Below are 22,518 nucleotides of genomic sequence, written 5' to 3' on the forward strand. Positions count from 1 at the left end.
TGCACTTTTGGATGCGGTCCCAATGAGGATAGATGGTCAGAAGACCAGTGGAAGCCCAACAGAAGCATCTCCTAAAATTTAGGGAACTGCTATTTTGGGCCATGAAATGTGTTCGCGTCATTACCTCCGGTATGACTAGGGGAACATATTATAACTCTGTCGCGAAGTCAACTGACGCGTCGGTTGAGATATTTTTAAGCGGCGAACCCGAAACGGGAAAATGCTTGTAAATGCACCAAGTGTCACATTTTCATGGACTTTCCTCCTACAGAAAAATGGGCGCTGATTTTTAAGCTGGGAGAGGCCTCATTATGCATTTTGTCATAGGTTAAGAGCTATGGAGTGCTTCCTTTCCCTCTCATGTACAGTGTGGTGCTAGGAGTGATGCCCTGCACACTACACACTGCTCTCTCTCTCCCCCCTACGTGCATTTATGTGATGCCCCACAAGAGGGCTCCTCATTTGACTGATGTACAGCTGTGTGGGTTCATGCTTTTGTGCTGAGGCAAGAGCCTCCTTGAGCAGGAACAAGGGTAGCTAGCTGCTACTCCAAAGCAGGCAATGGTGAGGGTCATAACCTCACCATACAAGTGCAAAATCAGCGCTGTGTATGCGCTGTAATTTTACTGTTTTTCAGCCATACGGACGCCAGAACCTTTGGGAATCGTGCCACACTGGCAGAGGACAGTTAGGGGACTGTTTGGGGCTGAAAACAGGGCAAAAACCAGTAAATACAGCGCGCTGAATTTACTGTTTTTGGGCAAGAATCAGAGGGTATACGCCAGTAGAAGCGAGTTCCAGTAGGGGAATTGGTTTCACGCAAGTTTAGGGATTGTTATGCTGCCGAAATTTGGCCAAAACAGGCGGTATCTAGTGGGATACAGTCAAAGGATTCCCAGGACTCTTCTTTGTACTTTACCCTCCTAAAGAATAAAGAAATACCGAAAGGGGTGCCAATTTTGGGGCCTACAGGTTATCGGCGTCTGCTCGGAGCATTTTAGCTTCCGAGCCGTGTGTGTGATTAAGTGTTAATTCCCGTTACAGGTCTCCTTTGCAAAGTGCTCTGTGTGTGTGTCTGAAGTAAAGAATTTCGGGTGAAAGCCAACACCTACCGCCCTACGGGCCGGTTTCATTATCTTTATGTTCCCCTGACATTGTACTGGAGTCACACATGGATGTACCCTTTTGGTCTCATAGGTCATTTTGGCCGTTTGAAGACATAAATATAACATTTTATTACATTTGTGTGTGTGTATGTGTGTGTTCTCTCTCTCTCTCTCTCTCTCTCTCTCTCTCTCTCTCTCTCTCTCTCTCTCTCTCTCTCTCTCTAGTGTGGTAGATTGGTTATGCCATTTCCCTCTTGAATAACAGGTCTTGAGTTCAACTCTCCTCGTCGGATAGATCTTTAAGGTCTCGTGGGATAGTTTCCCACGACGTTAAAATATTCTTCTTCTTCTTCTTCTTCTCTCTCTCTCATGGATGGGGTGACATGGAGAAGCCTTTGGTCTTTATGATCTCACGGCTCATTAGAGCCAAGGCTTTAGTACCACGTGCTATTGTCCGAGCAGAGCTAGCTGCCCCCCCACTAGTGGTTGAAGCACTCACCAGATCTGTCTCCTTCATACACCGCATGTGGGAACTTCCTAGAGACAGATATGCCCACCTTGCACTTGAGTCTTCTCGACAGTTAAGCCATGCAGGGCATACAACATGTTGGTATGGGGAGATGACATCATGGTTTCAGGCGCATGGGTTCAGCATAGACAGATTGCCTCCCTTTCAGTACTCACTGGATGCACCCTCTCTCACTCTTACACAATCCGAGATCACCAGGCTTATTCGCCAGGACTTGACTCTGCTAGACACCAGGAGGACATGGATACAACCAGCACAGGAGTTGGGCACGAAGATGGCTTTCTACAGAGAGCATCTTCTCCAGCTTACGGAGGATGGTTTTGTGACGAGGCCCAGATACATGGACACCCACTTGTCTCACGGGATATGATGTGCTATTGGCCAGATATGCACATCTTCACACTAGCTACTGCGGATCGAGACTGGGAGATACAGCGGAGTACCAGCAGAGGCCAGGACATGCCCCCTGTGTGACATCGAGCCTGAGACAGAGTTGCACTACACATGCCACTGCCCCGTCTACTACGAGATACGAGGCCGCTTCCATTGCTTGTTCAGAGAGGGCTTTGGACCACTCTCCAGAGTCACGCGGTACGAGGATCAGAGATGCTTGGGTTTGTTTTTGCTCCAGTTGCGCAAACACAGAGAGAGCCTGATGAGAGGAGAGGCTAGCCAGTCTCAGAGACAGATCACAGACTTCTTTAGAGCTGCCACTGGACACCCGGAGGAGTTACTACCACAGCAGAGCTCGTTGCCTCACACCAGAGGCACACTGATCGACCGAGCAACTGAGCTGGGGAAATCTAGACGCCCATGACTACGGAGGACTACACAGCATGGATGGAGGCTGCAACAGAGGATTCGGATCACTTTGGCCAGGCATACACGACGCCCGGTCAGACTACTGACCATGGAGGAGATTGATGAGATCCGCCAGCGAGACCGATGCTGGATCTCTTGTGATCTAGCTATCCCAGCTAGTTGCTTAGCTCACAACTAGCAGTTTAGGATGCCATAGTATTTTATTTTATCATTCTGTCATTTTGCCATCTTGTTACTCACTTTGTATCAGATCCACCACATTGTAACTTTCTGGTCTCATAGGTCACTTTGGCCTTTTGAAGATGTTAATATAACATTTCATTTCATTTCTCTCTCTCTCTCTCTCTCTCTCTCTCTCTCTCTCTCTCTCTCTCTCTCTCTCTGTGGATTGTTCTTACGAGGTTTAAAATTCTCTTTTTGTGGATGTGTGTGTGTGTGTGTGTGTGTGATTGGACGGGGAAATTGGCATAACGCTTCTATCACCCAAGTGTCGTAGATTGGTTCAAGACTCCTCAAGTAGATCTTTGAATTCACATACCCATAGAATTAAACGCTGCCCCAAACTCCATTTGAAATTGAAGATTGCATTGTAGAGGTGTATGCAAGGTTTTCACAAGCTTATGATTGATGACAAATATGTGAGTTTGAAGTGCTTCAAGGGATCTCATGGCTTTTGAAGTGTCATAGGTTGTGTTTTCTTTCTCGTCTTGGCAAGAGGCAAGGCTCATTGGGAAGGTATGTGCGCCCATCTTAAAAATTTTGTGTTTGACTGATAGAGAAGGGGCCACAATGGGCCTTATGCATGAGCTTACCAATTCTATGCATATTTTTTTCCGTTCGCGTACGATCGGCTTGCCGTATGGGTACGGGTATGGATCAAGTACGGATTCATTTTTCGTACCTCCAGCCAGCGTGGCAAAAATTTTGGGGCAAAAAAGTTTCGGTTGCAGTTTTTTGGCCGCGTGCTCGTAGAGACTTTAGGCGAATGTGTCTGTACACTCTATGCTGACATTGCAGAGACTCAGAGAGCATGTGATGTGAAATTTGGGCAGCAGCCAGCCCATCCTCTTAGTCTCCGCCCTCGGGTCGCACTCTCTCCTGCCTTCAACTTGTCCCGCCAACACACAGAGCACCTTAGCACTCCAAGGCTCAAGCTCGTTGCGCCATCTTCCAAGCCGGATTCTTTGCAAGTTTGCAGATGGGCCGAACCAAGCGTCCCGAGTGGCAATATGTGTAGCAAGTGAAGTGCCTCCCAAAAGGAAAATGGACTTGCAAATGTAATTTTTGTGGGCATTCATGGGATGGTGGTCCTTTGCGTATCCGTGCACATAATTTTGGGCATTGCTGGCCATGGTGTGGGAGGCCCATGTGATGAGGCCCGAGCCAATGTTGTAGAGATTGTCACAAGATTGCATGCAGATGCAAGGTCAAAGGGAGAAGACAGAGTTGCTTTTGTAGGTGCATTGGTTAATGATTTGGAAGGAGATGCCTCTCAAGCTCAAGGAGGTGCTTCAATGAGTACACATGCTAAGGGAACAACTAAGGTAAGTGGCTCTTCCAAGTCCAATGTGGGGTCCTCGAGCAAAAAGAGGAAGGTTCCTCAAGGGGGTTTGGCAAGTGCATTTGGCTTGCAAGCATGGAAGTAAGCAGACCAAACCTTGCGTAGGTTTTTTTATGCTGAGGATGTTCCTACATGGAAAGTAAAAAGCCCTTACTTTTTGCAAATGGTGAAAGCTATTGGACAAGCAGGTCCTTTGTATGTTCCCCCCTCTTATCATGCTTTGCGCACCACAGAATTGAATGAGGAGGTCAAATGCGTAAAGACTGAGATCATGGGTGTGCGCGAGAAATGGAAAAAAAATGGATGCTCTATTGTGTGTGATGGATGGTCTGACACTAGGTGCAGGCCTATCATTAACTTTCTTGCATGCTCTATTCATGGGTCAGTGTTTTTGAAAGCTGTAGACACATTTGGGGAAACAAAGACATCAGAATACATTTTTAAGCATCTCAAACAGGTTATCAGAGAGATTAGCCCAACAAATGTTGTGTAGGTATGCATGGACAATGCAACCAATTTGTGGAAACACATTTTTTTTACCAGATGTGCTTGCCATTGCTTGGACCTTTTGTTTGAGGACATTGGACAGATTGGTTGGGTTGCAAAAGTGCCTGAGGATGCAACAAAGATTGTCACATTTGTGACAAGAAAGTCTACTGTGTTGGCATTGTTTCGGCAACTTAGCAAGAAGGACTTGGTCAAGCCGTCAGCCACTTGATTTGCGTACTACTTTATTATGTTTACCAATCTTGTGGATGAGAGATGCATGCAAGGTATGCGCAAGCTTATGATTGATGACAAATTTGTGAAGATGAAGAGATCCAAGACTGAAAAAGCTATCGAGGTCTCGAACATTGTGTTTAATGCATCCTTTTGGCAAGAGGCAAAGCTGATTTTGAAAATTGTGTTTAATGCATCCTTTTGGCAAGAGGCAAAGCTGATTTTGAAAATGTATGCTCCGATTTTGAAAATTCTCCGTTTGGCTGATAGGGAAGGAGCCACCATGGGACTTATGTACGAGCTTACGGATTGCATGGTAGAGTAAATTAAAGATATGTAGGGCATTGATGTTGCAAGGATGAGAGAGATTAGGGATCTATGCATTGAAAGATGGACTATGTTGCACACACCGTTACATGCTGTTGGATACATGTTGCATCCCATGTGGTGAGGAAGAGGGCAAGAAACTGATGGCGAGGTGCATGAAGGATGGATGACATTCTTGGACAGGTACACCAAGGGTGATTTGACCTTGCAAGGCACCCTAATTGATGAGTTTGACATTTATAAAGCTGAAAACAAGTCATTTGCTCATCCAATTGCAAAAGATGCATTGAGGATGCAAGAGGGAGTGAAATGGTGGGAAACTTTTGGGGCTTGCACACCCGCTTTGCCAGCTCTTGCTTTGAGAGTGCTTTCGCAAGGGACATGTGCCTCTCCATGTGAGAGAAATTGGAGCACCTTCTCTCTCATTCATACCAAGAGAAGAAATAGGCTACTCCCATCTCATACAGAGAAGCTTGTGTACATACACACGAACTTGAGGCTCATATCCAAAATCAAAGTGCGCGGCTATGAGAGAATGGAGGTCACATTGGAAATGCTCAATAAGGAAAAAGATGAGGACCGCTTGCTTGCCTTGCAAGAGATTCAGGAAGCCATTGCAGAGAGTACTACAGATGCGATAGAGCCTGATTTCCATCGCTGGTACTGGTTATATTGGAGCATCATGCTCAGTTGGTGGTGATGAGGACGAGGACGAGGACGAGGACAAGGACAAGGACAAGGACGAGGACGAGGACGAGGACGAGGATGATGCTGCTTATGACGATGAGGATGTGAGCTATGGTGAGAGTTAGAGCTCACTGTGCCTGGCCGCCTGCTTATGGAGTCTGGACCATGGTTTTGGACATTTACTTATGCCGTATGGTGTTCACTGTTCACTGTTGACTCTACAATTTAGATTCTAGCCTCTAGTCTCGCCTCTCTACTTATGTTTTGGATTCAGCCTTCAGGAGACTACACTCTTGAATGTTTTTGGCATGCTTCTATAGTCCTGGCTCTTGACTCCTTTTTGTTTGGAGGTTACTTTATGAATCATTACTTAAAGGTCTGAGGCACCATCTTGATTCTCTCTAGAGTCCACTTTTAATTTCTAAAGTTTCTATGGTTTTAAGTTTTAACTTTTGTCTGTCTATAAAGTTTTAAACATGGTGGTGTAGTATAGTATTTCTACAGTTACTATGTAGCATCCTAAGACCGATGTGTGGAATTTCGGGTGGTCCGATCTGTACTTATTCGTACTTCCATACCCGTGTGTGTTCGACGTGTGATTGACGTATGGAAAAACTATGATCGTATGTTTGAGCACTTGGAAAAAATGCAAGTTATAGATGCCATGAGAATGTATGAAATTAAGGAATTATCTATTGGTAAATTGGAGGTGATGGGCACATCATTGTATATTGTGTGCATCCGATGCTGAAAGGAAGAGGGCAAGATACTGATCTAGAGGTGCATGAGGGATGGATGATGTTCTTGGAGAGACTCGTAAGGGCGACTTGGGCTTGCAAGGTGCTCTCATTGATCAAGTCGGCAAGTACAAGCTTGAAAGTAGTACATTTTCTCAGCCCATTGCAAAAGAGGAGATAAGATTGCAGGAGGTTGTGAAGTCGTGGGAGACATTTGGGGCAAGTACACCCAAGTTACAGGCTCTTGCACTTAGAGTGCTTTCCCAAGGTACATGTGCTTCTCGATGTGAGAGGAATTGGAGCACATTTTGGTAATTCATACCAAGAGAAGAAATAGGTTTCTCCCTTCTTACATGGAGAAGCTTATCTTCACACACAAACTTTTGGCTCATCTCCAAGATCAAAGAGAGAGGATATGAGAGAATGGAGGTCACATTGGAGATGCTTAACAACAAAAAGGAAGAAGAGCGCTTGCTTTCCTTGCAAGAATTGCAAGAGGCTATTGTAAAGATAGATGATGCTTTAGAGCCTGTGGCAATCCATGCACCTTTTGTACGTGGCCAGCCATCCTCCAACCATGTTGGGATGTCATGCTCGGTTGCTACCGTGGCTTTTGCGCTCGATGATGGTGATGAAGAGGTGTTTGCAGATGAGGGTGGGGATTCAGAGGATGAGAGCTACGATGATTTTTATTGCGTGAAAACTTGTCCAAATCAAAGGGAAAGTGTCCCATTGCGTGCGGGAGCTCTTGAGACACTCGTAGACGTGTTTGCTCCGCTCAAAATGATTTGAAACAGAGAATTTCAGCTTGCTGCATTTATTTCCAGGTTTAGGATTTCACACCTAAATTGAAAAATACACCTAGGAAGTTTCGGGGAAGCCTTGGGGTGGTTACACAAGAGTTTGGGCACTTGTCAGTGACCAAAACAGTAAATTACAGCATACTGAAATTTATAGTGACATTACCTACAACTCACTGGAAAGCTTATAAAATGCAAGGGAATCTGTCCTAGGCTTGTACTTTTGACCCACAGAAATTTTGGCGCCTTTATGTTGCAAAAATTGGGTTGAAAACCTGCAATTTCAGCCCTTGACAGGTTTGGACAGCTTGGTGGGAGTTTGGTCTAAGTGTTCGGATTGTTTGTTTTCAATTAAATAAAGAAATCCCGAAGGGGGCTCTAGACTTTGGGGCCTATAGGGTGTTTGTCTTCGTGTGCATAGTGACAATCTAGTTGATGGATGCATTTGTGTTCTCTCTTCTTCTCAATCTGTGTGTGAAATTAACAAGGTAATTGAATGAGTACCGCCCTCTACTTTGTACTAGCGGATTTCATGGTTCCATCAAACGGGATAGTCACTTTTTCTTCAAAGAATGCAACGTGGATTGTTGTGGGTGAAAGCAACACAGAGCATATTAGTATGGCTGAGAAGAGAGACTAGGTACTTGAAGAGGGATCTTGCTCACATATCATTATGGCTGAGAAGAGAGTCTAGTTACTTGAAGAGGGGTCTTGCTCACATGTGACTTTAACCACTAGAATTGGTTTATCAGCTGCAAATTAAAATTGAAGGTTTCACCTTTTTTATCGCTATCATAGTATTACGAATGGAGGATATCAGTAGTGCTTACACTATATTGCTACCATAAAAAAGTACTAGAGAAAGATTCAAATGTGTGTCCACACATATACCATGGTATCTACAGTAGTTCGGCCAAAGTATACCAAGGATATTTGGCCAAGGGTATGGAGGATGATGACAAAGAGCAGTATATGTAGGTCAAAAAGAGCATGGTAGGGCTATTTGAAATCGATGTTGTTGAGCTCCTTAAGGAGACAAAAGCATCCAATGAGCCAGCCATAGTAAAAAAAGACCAGGGTGATGCCAACAACAAGCATGGCAAGGTGAAAAGAGACTAGACGAATGGACAAAGGCTAAGCTGGTGGCAGAGCAAAAGACTATTGGCTTATGCTTCCCATACTTATGTCTTTTTTCTTGGATCATCTAGTTTTGTGGTCGTTGAATTTCTCATATATGACATCTATGAGTCGTAACTAGACCATGACTCGAGTCCTTAATCTCGAGAGTTCATTTTGATAGTCTAGAATCTACGCAGTACGGTGTCTTGAGGCTGGACTCTTGCCCATGTGTTCGTTTTCTCTCTCTCATGATATTTTAGTATTTATCACTGTATAGTCACTAGTGTTTCACTTGATCAATTTCCATTGCTATGAAGGTGTTTTTATGTCTTTTTTTACTGTGCCGTATGATATGATGTATGGAATGTCGGAAGGGGGGGGGGGGGGGGGGGTGTTCCGAACCTTACTTTTGTACTGGAATACGAATTCCAACTTCCATTTCAACAAAAGAGTACATACTACAAAAGTTAGAAGCATAGGTGCATGAATCATGAAAGCAGAATACCAAAACAATATCAAGAGTCAAGGCTTGGTACATCATAAATAACTCAAATCTGAAATGTTTGGGACTCAAAATGGCTCATGATACCAACTAGTCCTACAAGCTACATGCCACACATTGTCTAGAAAAGTTCACTTCTCATCATCCTCCTCGGCCTCTACATCAGTATCGAAAGTAGCATCTTACTGAGAGCGCTTATCTGCGGTGCTAGTAGAGGGTGAAGATGTAGCTTCTGAAGTGTGGCACCACCCCTCGCGGTAATGACCCTCTGAGATGAAGCTCCTGTGCGATGGGTTGGAGCAGACATCTTCTCATACAATGCGGTGTAGATGTTCAACTCTGCTTTGGGAATATAAGGAATGTCAACATCAACCTGGCGAGGCTCGAGAGAGGTAGGCATGTGATCAAGGAGGCGAAGGTTCCAATGCCAAAAGAGTAGCCTCTCCAACTAGGCCGTGCTCAAATGGTTCCTCTTCTTTGTATGGAAGAGGACTCAAGTGTTATTTCTTTCACATGGACTTGAGCTACAGTCGTGTGAAAGTATCCAAATGGCAAGACGCTTTTGCCAATCACACAGAAAGAAATGCTGGAAATTGTGGGTTTTGTCCTATGTTGGTGTGTATCTCCTCTATCCTACTCGTATGCATAGGTGGCAAAGAACCACGCGTTAGCATGTGGAAAAGGTACCTAAGGGTGTGGGTACCCATGAGGATCATTACTAAAGGGAGTTGACTCACCTAGAAAGAGTTAATGCACTCCTAAAGTACCTTGAAAGCTCACCCACAAGCTTGCAACTTGCATGTGCTAAAATACAGAAGAGACTATCTTGAAGAACACCTTCCAAGAAGTGTCTCTCTATGACATGCTTCGGCTAGATGCGAGTTTTCGAAGTGACACCCTTGCTGTTATTGAGTCACTTTGCCCTAGAGCAGGTCGTAAAGCAACAATCCCAAATCAGGTGTCTAACAGTCTGAACATTTGACACAACGAGAAGAGCTGATGTGATGCACATTAAGGAGAGTTCCAACAGGGAGAATTCCCAACAGGCAGCGCTATAGAGACAGACATTCCTTCAGAGGCAAATGGCTCTTCCAAATTGCAGTAAGAGCCTTCTCCACCATTGATTAGATTTATCCAAAGACCGTAGCGCATTACAATGGCCAGCCAGCCAAGACTCAAGTAGGAGAGAAGCATAAATGTTGCGGGCAGAAATGGCAACAAAAGATGTGTCCCATAAAGTCCAATCCGATGTACGACATCCATTGGCTAGTGGTGGAATGGGTAGGAAAGCAGCCAGCATGTGCTCAAGTGCGCTTCAAATCTGATGATAATGCACGCCAAAACCAAAGCGTGTAGTTTCCTGAGGAAAACGAAGCATATTCCTAGACGTGTCAACCACATCATCGACCGTGCGTATGCCTAGCGTGGGTGGCGACTGGTCAACAAGAATAAGAGAGAATGCCCTACTTCAGTGAATGCTTTCCAAGCATATCGAATTCCCATTTGGTTGTTGTTTGCCATGCCATGAAAGATGAGCCGTAACGGCTTTCCAAGCATAGAGTAAACTAGAGATAACCAAGCAACCAAGATTATGACTGACCATCTTGCCAAACACAATCTCCTAGAAGGATGTCTGCTAGTGACCAAAGGCGGAAGTGGTAACATGTTGACATAATGAGGCAATAATGACTGTCCATGGCTGAGGCTGTTGCATAAGAGTAGGTAATAACATGGCCTTCCTCGCAAGAGTGTGGTGGCGAAGGTCCAAAAGATTCAGCCCCCCAAAATGCTTGGGAGTGCAAAGTCTCTCCATTGATAACAAACAGAGCCCTTTTTTGTTGCAGGAATTAGAGCGCACAAATGAGATAAAATATCAGACATAAGCGATGTGAGGCGAGGATGAGGCCAATGCAACAATGGCAAGTAGAACTGAACATAGGCCATCATGATGCTCTGGACAATACGGAGATGAACATGTAATGGCCATGTGGACAATTTCCAATATTGCAATTTGATGTTAAGGCGTTGCATAACCCAATCCACTTGCTGAGTATTGGTTACCTTCCAGCCAATAGGATATCCCAAGTATCTGGCAATCACATGAGGATCAAGAATATCCCCAGGCCACAAAAGATGGTGCCACTCACGTGAATTAAGAGGCAAGAGTTTGGATTTTTGAAAATTGACGGTAAGGCCTTGCAATCCGTGAAGACGACCAAGCAAAGTCAAATGATCCAAATGCAACAACAAGGGGTGAATGGCAATGGAAAACAATAAGGCACTGAGGGGGCAATCCTACCTGACAGAGCATCCAAGTGGCCAAGGATCAGTCAACAAGGCCAGAAGACGTACTATGAGGCTTGAGCATACAATTAATTCACAACGTTGGCTAACTTAGAACCGAATCCAAGGGTTGCATTGTGTTAGCAATGAATCCCACGGTACCATATTAAAGGCCTTTTCAATGTCTACCTGCATCAGGAGTACATCTTGCTGGGTATATTTGGCATATTCCATTCCAATTAAGACATTAGCCAAATTATCCATGATTTGGCGACAAGGGATGAAGCCATACTAAGCCGGATGGATACCCGCAAGAAAAGGCTCCGTGAAGTGAACAATCATCTTAGCCAATATTTATATGACCGGCATAAGAGTGATCGGCCGCCAATGAGAGAAATGCTCACAAAGTGCGTGTTTGGGTAATAAGATTAGCAAGCCTTCTTGACAAGTTCTGTGTAGTCCATGCAACATTTCTCATGTAGAGTCAAGGATTCATCATGTAGAGTAAAGGCTCTTTTAAGGGCTCCAAAAAGGAGAAAAAATTCCACAGTGAGCCCATTCCAACTAGGAGAATGCCATCGGCCGAGAGCAAGTAACGCTTAGCGCAATTCATTTTCAATAAAATCAACCTCCATTGCTTCGCGAGATGATTCATGAGGTTATTCCCCCACTCATCGCCCAAATTCATGTTGATCTTGATATTACGTAGTATCGTTTCATCATGCGCTTGCAATGTGTGATTCAGGATTATGGCAAGTACTACATGCATTAGTTACGTGGGGATGTTGAGGATGCCAAATATGTTTATCAAAAGCTCCATCTTTTGGCTGATACACGCCTATTGATTGAATTTGAATTGACAACGCTATGTCAGATGTTTGCAACATAATGATAAACGCAAACTAGATAAATGACAGGCTCGTGCTCGACAAGCGTTTGTGGATAAGGGATGTGCCTCGAAACATTTTTTTAAGCACCTACACCATTCAAGAGCCTCTCAAACCATCAAGAGGGTTATGCTCCGATTGGGCTCTTGGACGGTCTCAAACCGTGAACTTGCTGATGCCATGGCTTCACACTTTGGGAATGTATTTGCTGCTCCTCCAGCTTCTGCGGAAACTCATCACTCGCACGTGCTCGTGCGTGCGCGCGCACACACAAACACACCCCCTATCCTCCCACCTCCTCTTCTTGTGTGGTTTTAGGTTTCCAATTGGTTACACTTTCTCTTAACCAAATTGAGACGATGATGAGAGGAGGAGAAGAAGTTGTACGTTGTAGAGGGAGCACTTTTAGCACAGGAGATGAGAACGACCCTTATGCCTAGGGGATCTGCTTTGGTTGTACCTATAGCATTTTTCCGGGAGGTTGATGTTCAAGTTTCTTGTGTCCAAGGAGTGGTTCCCACACAAGCGTGTCTTCTTTTTAAGTTCCTTACTATAGCTTTTCTCCTTCATTTCGCTGCATGTAATCACTAATGACCTAACAAGACTAATGTTGCCGAGCCTCCATCAAGCAACCTTGATGATTTTGCACAATTTATTGCTGCATAAAGAAAGAAATCCGCTAGCAATTTACCGCTCCGTAGGCTGTCGACAATCCTCTTCTACACAAATTTTCTATTTCCACATCTTTGAACAAAAGCTTTGATACCACCTTTGGCCGAGCAGATAGGAGAAGCCACTCCTACTCTTCCCACTGCACATGGATGAGTGCACACACACACCCATCTTTATCATCCTTCTCAAGGGTAATGCAGACAATCATGTATGCCTCTCTCTCAAGTACAGGAACGAAAACCTTCAAAATCCGTCATTCATGCATTTGCCTCTCTTTGGCACAAAAATGTCTGGACACCATATTTTCATCTGGCTTTTTTGAATTCTTTTCAGAATGTATCACGACATTGTGCAACTTGTCATTATAAGATCGTGGGTAAAGTTTATTATCTACGCATAAACATTTTTTAAAGTGTGCAAACTTTTGATGACAATAGTAAACTACACACAACAATCGTTTTGATTAATGTTTAAAATATTAATTATTCTTCTGAGCTTTTCTGTAATCCTTACTAGGGGCACAATGCTTATGGAAATCGTTGGACTGAGATAGCCAAACTTGTTCCAGGCAGGTAAATTGTTTTTACTTGCTGAAGCCACATGTTCAGTTCCACATAGTTAATCTAAGTGGTCACTTATTCAAATTTCAGGACTGATAATGCTGTTAAAAACCGATATAACGCATTGTGTAAAAAACGTTGTCGCAAATCCAAGCTGACAAACACAATTGGATTGAGCTCACTAGACACCTTAGTACAACACACAAACAAGGACTCCAAACAAGCAGAAATACTATTGGAATGGGGACATGACAGGCAAGCCATAAACACTATGCATGCATGTGTGTTATTTTGAGAGAGAGAGAGAGAGAGAGAGAGAGAGAGAGAGAGAGAGAGAGAGAGAGAGAAAGAAAAGAAAGAAAGAAAGATTTTTAACGTCTATGTCAGGCCGAAATCGGCCTATGAGACAAATCAGATGTACATGGTATGTATGTCATCCGTCTATCGGAAAGACAAATGAAACAAAACTGATACAAAACTGAACTGAATGTAGGTAGTGGGGTATCTGAGGAGGGATGGAGCTCTATCTCTAGGGGTATATGCATGTCTATATGCTCAAGGTAGTACAATCATGAGAATGCATCAAGCTATCTAGCTCCATCCTGTACTAATGGGGGGATGTAAGATGTGGTACATGGGCGGGTCTGGTGCCAAGGCTACCCGGATGAAAGCTGTCGGGTCGGCCCTCATCTGGGCCACTTGCTCCTCAGTGGCACGGCGCTCCCGGGCTCGGATCTCCTCGATCTGTCGGTGGTGGGAGCTCGCGCCCCTGTAGCCTGTGACTCGTGGTCGTCGTCTAGCTCGGCTCACCTCCGCCTGAGAGAGAGAGAGAGAGAGAGAGAGAGAGAGAGAGAGAGAGAGAGGAGATGAGATGAAATGAATTGTTATATTAACGTCTTCAAAAGGCCAAAATGACCTATGAGGCCAATCTGTTACAAAATGGTGAATCTAATACCATGTCTGGGTACAAAAGAACTAGAACAAAGATACTACTACTAGAATCCATCCTCATCTGCACTCTGCATGTCGAGAGAGTATGGCTCAAATCTCTATTGTAGTCTCCGTCGATGCTGTATAGCCCCTCTCCTCAATCGTGCCGTTTGGATCTCCGTAGCTCCAGTGCTTGGTCGATGAGAGTGCCGGCAGTGGTCGAATGAGTGTGGGCCGAGCTCTGTTGTGATGGTTGCATCTTTGGCTGTCCCATATCTAGTGAAAATAAATCTGTAATCTGTCTCTGGGACTGTCTCTATCTATCTCACCCGAGTAAAGTGTCTCTATATCTGTATAAACTCAAGTAGATATAGCCCAATACATCTCTGATCCTCATAACCCATGACCCTAGAGAAAGGACCAAAACCCTCTCTGAATAAGCAGTGGAAACGTCCCCGTATCTCATAGTACACTGTGCAATGACATGTAATGTTGCTCTGTCTCTGGCTCTAGCTGGCATAAGTGGCATATCCTACTGTCTGTTGGTATCCCTCTGAATTTACCAGTCTCAATCTCCAGCTGATGTGAGGATGTGCGTATCTGACCAATGGCACACCGCAAACCATGAGACATATGTGTGTCCATGTAGCTGGGTCGAATCACAAACCCATCTCCTATGAGGAGAAGATGCTCTCTATAGAAATCCATCTTTGTGCCCAACTCTTGTGGCGGCTCTACCCATGTCCTGGTATCCAGCTGGATGAGGTCCTGACGAATGAGTCTAGTAATCTCTACCTGTGTAAGAGACATTGAGGGTGCCTGAAGAGAGTACTGAAAAGGGGGCAGTCTGTCCATGGTGAAGCCATGCGTCTGAAACCATGATGTCATCTGTGCATACCAGCATGAACTGTCCCCCTGAAGAGCTAACTGTTTGGAAGACTCAAGGGCGAGTCTAGCATATCTGTCTCTTGTAGTATCCCACAAGCTGTGCACAAAGGAGACTGATCTGGTAAGCGCCTCAATCTCCATAGGAGAGGCAGCTAGCTCTGCTCGAATGATAGCGTGGGGTACGAAGGCCTTGGCTCTGATCAGTCGAGAGATCATAGATACCAACGGCCTCTCCCATACGTCTCTAATCATCCTGGCCTACAGAAGGTCCCCATATTTGCACCCCATACAACATAGCTGAGGCTACTAAAGTATCAAAGAGCCATAACTTTGTTCGAGGTTCCTGGAACTGAACCTGCGAACACATCCTCTCCAAGCCTCCCAAGACCGCCAAAGCTCTAGTCAGTCTAGTCTCTGTTGCTCTCCCCAAAGAAAACCTCGGCCCAGTGAAGACAACCCCAAGGTAAGTGTATGCATCTGTATACTCTACAATCTCCTGACCATATGTGAAAGTCGGTGCTGATCTCCTGATCCATTGTGGTGTGGTGTTAAATACCATAACCTTGGTTTTACCAAGGTTTACAGACAATCCACTATCCTCTGCAAAACCGTGTAATGCATCCAATTGTCGCTGCATACCCTCTGGTGAGTCAGAGATCAACACAATATCATCAGCATATAACAACAATGGGATCCACGTCCCTGCTAGCTGGGCACCTCTATCACCCTCTTTGTCAATGTAATCAGACACCTTATCAACATACATACCAAATAGAGTAGGAGACAATGGGCAACCCTGTTTCACCCCAATGGTGGAGTGAACTAAATGAGATATCCCCTCCGGAGTGCGTACATGTCCCATCACTGATCTGTATAGAGCCATACCCCCCAAATCAACACTATGGGCACCCCAATCTCCTGCAGTCTGCGCATCAATCGGGCTCTCGGTACCATGTCAAATGCTTTGCGGAAATTCACAAAGCTACAATAAATCCGTCTCCCATGTGACTTACCCTCCTCAATGATGGCTTTGAGTGTCAGAATATGATCAAGAGTGAAGAAACCCCTCCTGAAACCGGCCTGGCCCTTTGCTCGTACACCCTCACCCTTTGCCCAATTACTCAACTGCTGCTCAAGAATGGATGCATACAACAGTGCCAATGTGTGCCCAACCATAATAGTGCGGTAATTCCCAGGCTTTGTAGGATCACCTGCTTTGAAGATAGGCACAATAGTAGACAACCTCCAACTTCCAAGTCTCAGGTAACCCCTCACACATGGCACGATTGAACAACACTGCAAGAACCTCTACCAACATATCTCTAGCATGTGTAAAGTGCTCTGCTACTAGACCATCATGATCATATGCCCTGCTAGTCCTCATCCTGTCAATGGCTCTCTTGATCATCTCGATGGTAAAGAAGGTGCTGGTAGGTGGGCATGGCTCTGTAGGATCTGGAAGGGGGTCTTGTCTAGGAACCGTGTATAACCATGAGGCATACTGGCCCCACACATTAGGATAAGTAATTATTGGGGGAGGGGAGTGCTCATGAAAGAATCGCCATGCCTCTCTTGAGTCTCTACTGAAGAACATCTGATACAAGTCTCGCTCCATTTGGGCCAGGTAAGCTTGTTTCTTTCGTCGCACAAGGTGCCGGGAAGCAATCCGAGATTGTAAGTGATGACTCCTAAAAGAAGATCCTTCTGAAGCTGGGCTCTCATCTCTGTGCATTGCTCATCATACCAACTATTCTAGGGCAAGCTCCCAAAATATCGCCTCCGGCCCAACTGAGTGTGTGGGTATGCCTCTGATGCTGCACCATGCAGTGTCTCAGTAAGTAAAGTGGTGCAATCCTCCACTGAGAGGCCAGGACCACATGTGCATATACAACTATAGATCTCCTCTGTATAAACAGAGTCAGTCTCTGGTGTAAATGTATAACGGGTATGTGACCTGCCTCCTGATGTTTGGGCTGCTCTATATTGAAATGAAACAGACAATGTCAAAAGTGCATGCTACGCCCACTGGTCTGGCTCCCACTATGAAATCCTCAATACAAGGAATAAAGCTCGCTTGTGCCATAACATAGTCCACTCTATTGGCCCCATGTCTGTGTGGAAAGCATGCGTACGATGGAACATGTAAGCATTGCGCTGACTCCACAAGGTCCAATAAGCCCAGTATCTGACCCACATAAAGAAGACCGCAAAACGCTGCAGTGTCGGTGAGCGCAGCGTTTTGTGAGAAAATGCCAAATGCCCGGAACGTTTTGTGAAAGACAACCCCAAGAAAACGGAGCCGCATACAGGCCGATACACGGTCTCTAGTAATGCAGCAATCCCACAACAAGTGACAAATATCTTCTTCTACAGACGAGCAACGAACGCAAGAAGGACGAATATGACGTGCCCAAAGAAAAGTGCCAATGGGAAGCACTCCAAGCAAACAACGCCAAAGAAACTGACGCTCTTTCAAAGGCAAATGGCTTTTCCACAAGGCATAGAGGAGCCTCCTCCACCAGAGGTCAGATTTGTGCATGCGCCAAAGGGCATTAGAATGACCATCAAGCCATGGTTGTGGTAGAAGAGCAGCATAAAATTCGACCTGCAGAAATATCTCGAAAAGGCGTTTCCTGAAGGGCCCAATCAAACATGCGATCACCATCAGGCAAAGGTGAAACATGCAAAAAGTCGAGCACCATGCTTTGAAGCTCTCTCCAAAACTGATGGTAATGCATGCTCAATCCAAAACGGCAAGCAGCAAAGGGAAACTCAAAAGTATATCCGGCCTCATCGACCACATCCTCAACCACACGAATGCCACGCCCAGAGAGAAAGTAGCGGTCGACCAAAGTAAGGGAAAATGCCCGGCTCCAATGGAGACTTTTCAAATGAATCAAATCACCTTCCTGCTGAGGATTCCACGATAAATAACACACACACACACACACACACGCGAGAAGAAGAGGATTTTAATGTCGTAGGAAACTATCGCAAGAGACCTCAAAGATCTGTAGGACGAGAGTTGAACTCAAGACCTGTTATTCAAGAGGGAAATGGCATAAACCAATCTACGATATGAGAGAGAGAGAGAGAGAGAGAGAGAGAGAGAGAGAGAGAGAGAGAGAGAGAGAGAGAGAGAGAGAGAGAGAGATGAAATGAATTGTCATATTAAACGTCTTCAAAAAGGCCAAAAATGACCTATGAAACCAAACTGATACTATCCTGGTACAATATTTGGCTACAAAATGAAATGAAGTAAAACAAAAGTTAAAATGAACATCAATGTCCGAGGATGCACTACATCGGTTGTTGAAGGGCATTGTCAATGTCCGCCTCTGTAAAAAGTCGTATTGGACGTCTTCCATGTTGTGCTAGAACAGTCCCGATCCTTTGATGGAGCCTCCGTCGATGTCGTGGTGGCCCTCATAGACGTGGGCGTCTACCTCTCTCAAGCTCAATGGCTCTAGAGAGAGAGAGAAAAGAAGAAGAAGAAGAGAATTTTTAACGTCGTAAAAAACTATCCCGAGAGAGAGAGAGAGAGAGAGAGAGAGAGAGAGAGAGAGAGAGAGAGAGAGAGAGAGAGAGAGAGAGAGAGATGAAATGATATATTTACGTCTTCAAAAGGCCAAAATGACCCATGAGACCAATCCGTTACAAACTGGTGAATCTAATACCATGTCTGGGTACAAAAAAAGAAGAGATACTAAAATAAATCTAGATGTGCTACTAGTTGGAACTGTGTGGGGTATGTGTGACCACTGATACGATGTGTGCCCAATACAAGAGGGTGATATAATGGGTGATGAGTCCATCGTCATTGGTACTCTGGATGTTGAGATAGTATGGCTCAAATCCTCTGCTGTAGTCTCCTACTGCTCTCCTACTCGCTCTCCCTTCAAAAAAAATCAATAGTTCATGAGATTCTCCCCACCCCATTTCCTGCCGCCTGCAGGCGTGCCTCGCCCTTGCACCTCACCTGCTTTTGATGGCCCCTCCCCTCCCTCAGCAGCTCCCAAGGCAGTCACCGCCTTGCTTGATACACTGCTAGATCCATTGCAACAGACACTGTCATGCTTGAACTCGTCAAGGCCTATGGGGCCTCGCCTCTGCAGCACCGCTTGGAAGCCCACAGCCGCCTCTGCCTCTTTCTCCAGATCTTCCTTCGCACCCTTACCTTGCCCTTTTACCTCCATGGCAACGAGAGAGAGAGAGAGAGAGAGAGAGAGAGAGAGAGAGAGAGAGAGAGAGAGAGAGAGAGGAGGGAAAAGATAAGCATGGCCTGCATGTGGCCAGCCTGGAAAGGGAAAAGATAAGCATGGTCAGCCTCGCCCCTTCTCACCTTCCACGAATCATTGTATTCCCACCCTTCCTCCTCACAGATCGCAGGAGGAGAATCTGTCTTGATTCTCCTCTTCTTTTCTTTTCCAAAAATCGTGACGCCTACTGGTGTGAAGTTCCTCTCCTCAGTCGTGGGCGCCTCGATCTCCCTAGCTCCAATGCTAGGTCATTGCTTCTGAGAAAAACATTGATTCGAAACAAATCTTGGATCCTTCTCTTGCAAGTGATCTTTATGGCTTTTACCCTGTAAGACATGCGCGATGAAGACTGGAGCGCGCCCGATGCGCGATGAAGTAAGGGTAGGACGGGCTAATAAGTCTAGGATCGGAGCACAAAGCTAAAATTTCCAATGAACTTTGGAGTGGCTAATAAGTCCGGGATCGGAGCACGAAGCTAAAATTTTCAATGAACTTTGGAAGTGCGATCTTTGGTAGGACTGGTATGCTTTCAGAAAAGCACACACGTGATGCTCTGATACCACTGTCACAAGATGGGCACCACGTGCCAATAGAAAAGAATAGACTGAACAGACTTTTAGCACTTCAATAACAATTGAATTGAAAGAGAGAGAGATGACACGCGACACAGAGTGGCGGAATTCCACCCCAGAGAGTATTGGCCCCAAACCTTGGCGCCCCTTTCCATATTTCTTTATATTGCATCAACACAATACAAGCCTGAACTCCATGCTCTGCACCTTCTCCAGGAAGCATGCCAGAGAATGAGCCCTTAGCACATATTTAAAGGCCCTAGGCCCCAAAAGCAGTTTAAATGAAAAGCCTGAAAACTCAAAAGCTTCTGGTCCAAAAGCAATGCCAAAAAGCTGTCAGCGTGATTTGCAGAATTCCATACAACTGCCACATCATCAGTCAGTGCAAAACGCGGGGCTGCCGTACAGCTGCGACGTCATTAGTTTTGCGCGTGTGTGTGTGAGTCCTGCTTTATTTTAATCCCTTTATGTCACCGAGGCTCCATCGGACAGGGTCCCCATAAGTTGGTAGGACTTCTTCTTCTGCTACTTGTTCTTCTTATGGTTGAGGCCCTCGGCCGGCATCTGTAAGTTGGCTCCATTCTTCAGGGCTTTGACACGTCAGCAGTTTGTGACAATAAGTATTAGTTAAGCTTTGCAGTGGTAGCTGCTCCTCTATGTCCAGTGTCTAGAGTGAAGAAATCAGTAATTTGTCTCTGGGATTGTCTCTCTCCAGATCTCCTCAATAAACTATCTCTGTGTTTGTGTAACTCAAGTAGATACGCTTAAGGCATCTTTGGTCCTGATAGCTCATGACTCTGGAGAAGGGTTTGAAGCCTTCTCTGAATAGATAGTGGAAGCGATGCCGTATTTCGTAATACACTGTGCACTAACATATATAATGCATCTCCGTCTCTGGCTCTGTACGGCATAGGCGGCATATCCTGCTAGCTGCTAGTATCCCAAAATGACCTATGAGATCAATCCGTTACAAACTGGTGAATCTAATACCATGTCTGGGTACAAAAAATGAAGGGATATACTAAAATGAATCGAGAGTGCTTCTAGCTTGAAATGTGTGGGGTATGGGTGACCACTGATACAATGGGTGCCCAATACAAGAGGGTGATATAATGGGTGATGACTCCATCGTCATCCGTACTCTGGATGTCAAGATAGTATGGCTCGAATCCTCTACTGTAGTCTCTGTTGATGGTGTGAAGTTCCTCTCCTCACTCGTGGGTGTCTCGATCTTCCTAGCTCCAATGCTAGGTCAATCAGAATACCGTGGGTGTAAGTATCCGTTGAGCTTTGCAGTGGTGGCTGCTCCTCTGTGTCCGATGTCTAGAGTAAAGAAATCAGTAATTTGTCTCTGGGATTGTCTCTCTCCAGATCTCTTCAATAAACTATCTTTGTGTTTGTGTAACTCAAGTAGATACGCTCAAGGCATCTCTGGTCCTGATAGCTCATGACTCTGGAGAAGGGTCTCTCAATAGATAGTGGAAGCGATGCCGTATTTCGTAATACATTGTGCACTAACATATATAATGCATCTCCGTCTCTGGCTCTGTCTTGCACTGTAAATGAAATGAAATGTTATATTAACGTCTTCAAAAGGCCAAAGTGACCTATGAGACCAGAAAGTTACAATGTGGTGGATCTGATACGAGAGAGAGAGAGAGAGAGAGAGAGAGAGAGAGAGAGAGAGAGAGAGAGAGAGAGAGAACTGTACCGTGATTGTCTTACAGGAAAGAAACAAGTTGCTGTCTAGCTAAGCTCACCAGCAAAGAAGCACTTACAAATGTTCCACGAAGTCAGGAGTTTGTTTGTAAGTCTGTAATATTTGCAAAGAGAACTTCACACTAAGAAGAACAGCAGCTTGAATGCTTTCAACGGGTCTATTTGGCAGCCAGACCCACCCCTTCTCCTGTAAGTCTTCAGTTTGGTTCGGCATTCCAGACCATATGAATGGTCAATTGTAGATCCTAGCATTTGATGTTCACATATTTTTAGATGTTTCTCTTGGTAACTTTTCATTAATCTGGAAGCCTTGAAGTGTCATGGATTGACACCTTTCTGCCTGAGTGTCATCTTAGCAATTGTGAGGAATCTTTCCTGATAAAAATGGAAAGAAAATATGTATAAAGATCCAATTCACTCAGGGGGAACGGAACGTGTCAATCCCTGCAACGTGTTTGAGTAAGACCACTATTTCCGGTATCATCTGAGCACAAGACTTGTTGTTAACTTAATGAGTGCTGGGGGACTTGTTGCATTCAAGCCTCACTTCATTGTAACCTTGGGACTTTTCTTTGACTTTCATTTCAGGTATAGGAGCCAGCAAGAAGCCTAAGGTGCTCAATACAGCAACAACAGACACTTTTCTAATGCAAGAGGTTACACCTTTTTGTCTGTTGTGTAGATAGAAAATATAAAATGGTTGACCGGAGAACATGTATTTCAAGCACAAAATCTTACTACGGCCATTCATTTCTTACTACAATTGAAAATCCAGATTGTTTCTATGAAACCATGATACCTCATTAATGTGATTGTGGTTGTGGTCATGGCTGCATTA

The 22,518-nt window shown here is 45.0% G+C and overlaps 1 protein-coding gene across 1 annotated transcript in view; it reads left to right on the forward strand.

Annotated features, from left to right (window-relative positions):
- LOC147459406 (uncharacterized) overlaps positions 1-22,518 on the forward strand; it is a 58,016-nt gene that overhangs the window by 34,635 nt on the left and 863 nt on the right. Inside the window, exons 6-10 of the mRNA XM_086510676.1 lie at positions 13,269-13,324; positions 13,403-13,567; positions 21,689-21,772; positions 21,850-21,869; positions 22,269-22,336. Coding sequence (XP_086366802.1) covers positions 13,269-13,324; positions 13,403-13,567; positions 21,689-21,772; positions 21,850-21,869; positions 22,269-22,336 — 393 coding nt within the window. The remainder of the gene's footprint in view (positions 1-13,268; positions 13,325-13,402; positions 13,568-21,688; positions 21,773-21,849; positions 21,870-22,268; positions 22,337-22,518) is intronic.

The sequence above is a fragment of the Adiantum capillus-veneris genome, chromosome 4 (genome assembly GCF_014529385.1).
Source record: "Adiantum capillus-veneris isolate H3 chromosome 4, ASM1452938v2, whole genome shotgun sequence".
Taxonomy (NCBI): Eukaryota; Viridiplantae; Streptophyta; class Polypodiopsida; order Polypodiales; family Pteridaceae; genus Adiantum; species Adiantum capillus-veneris.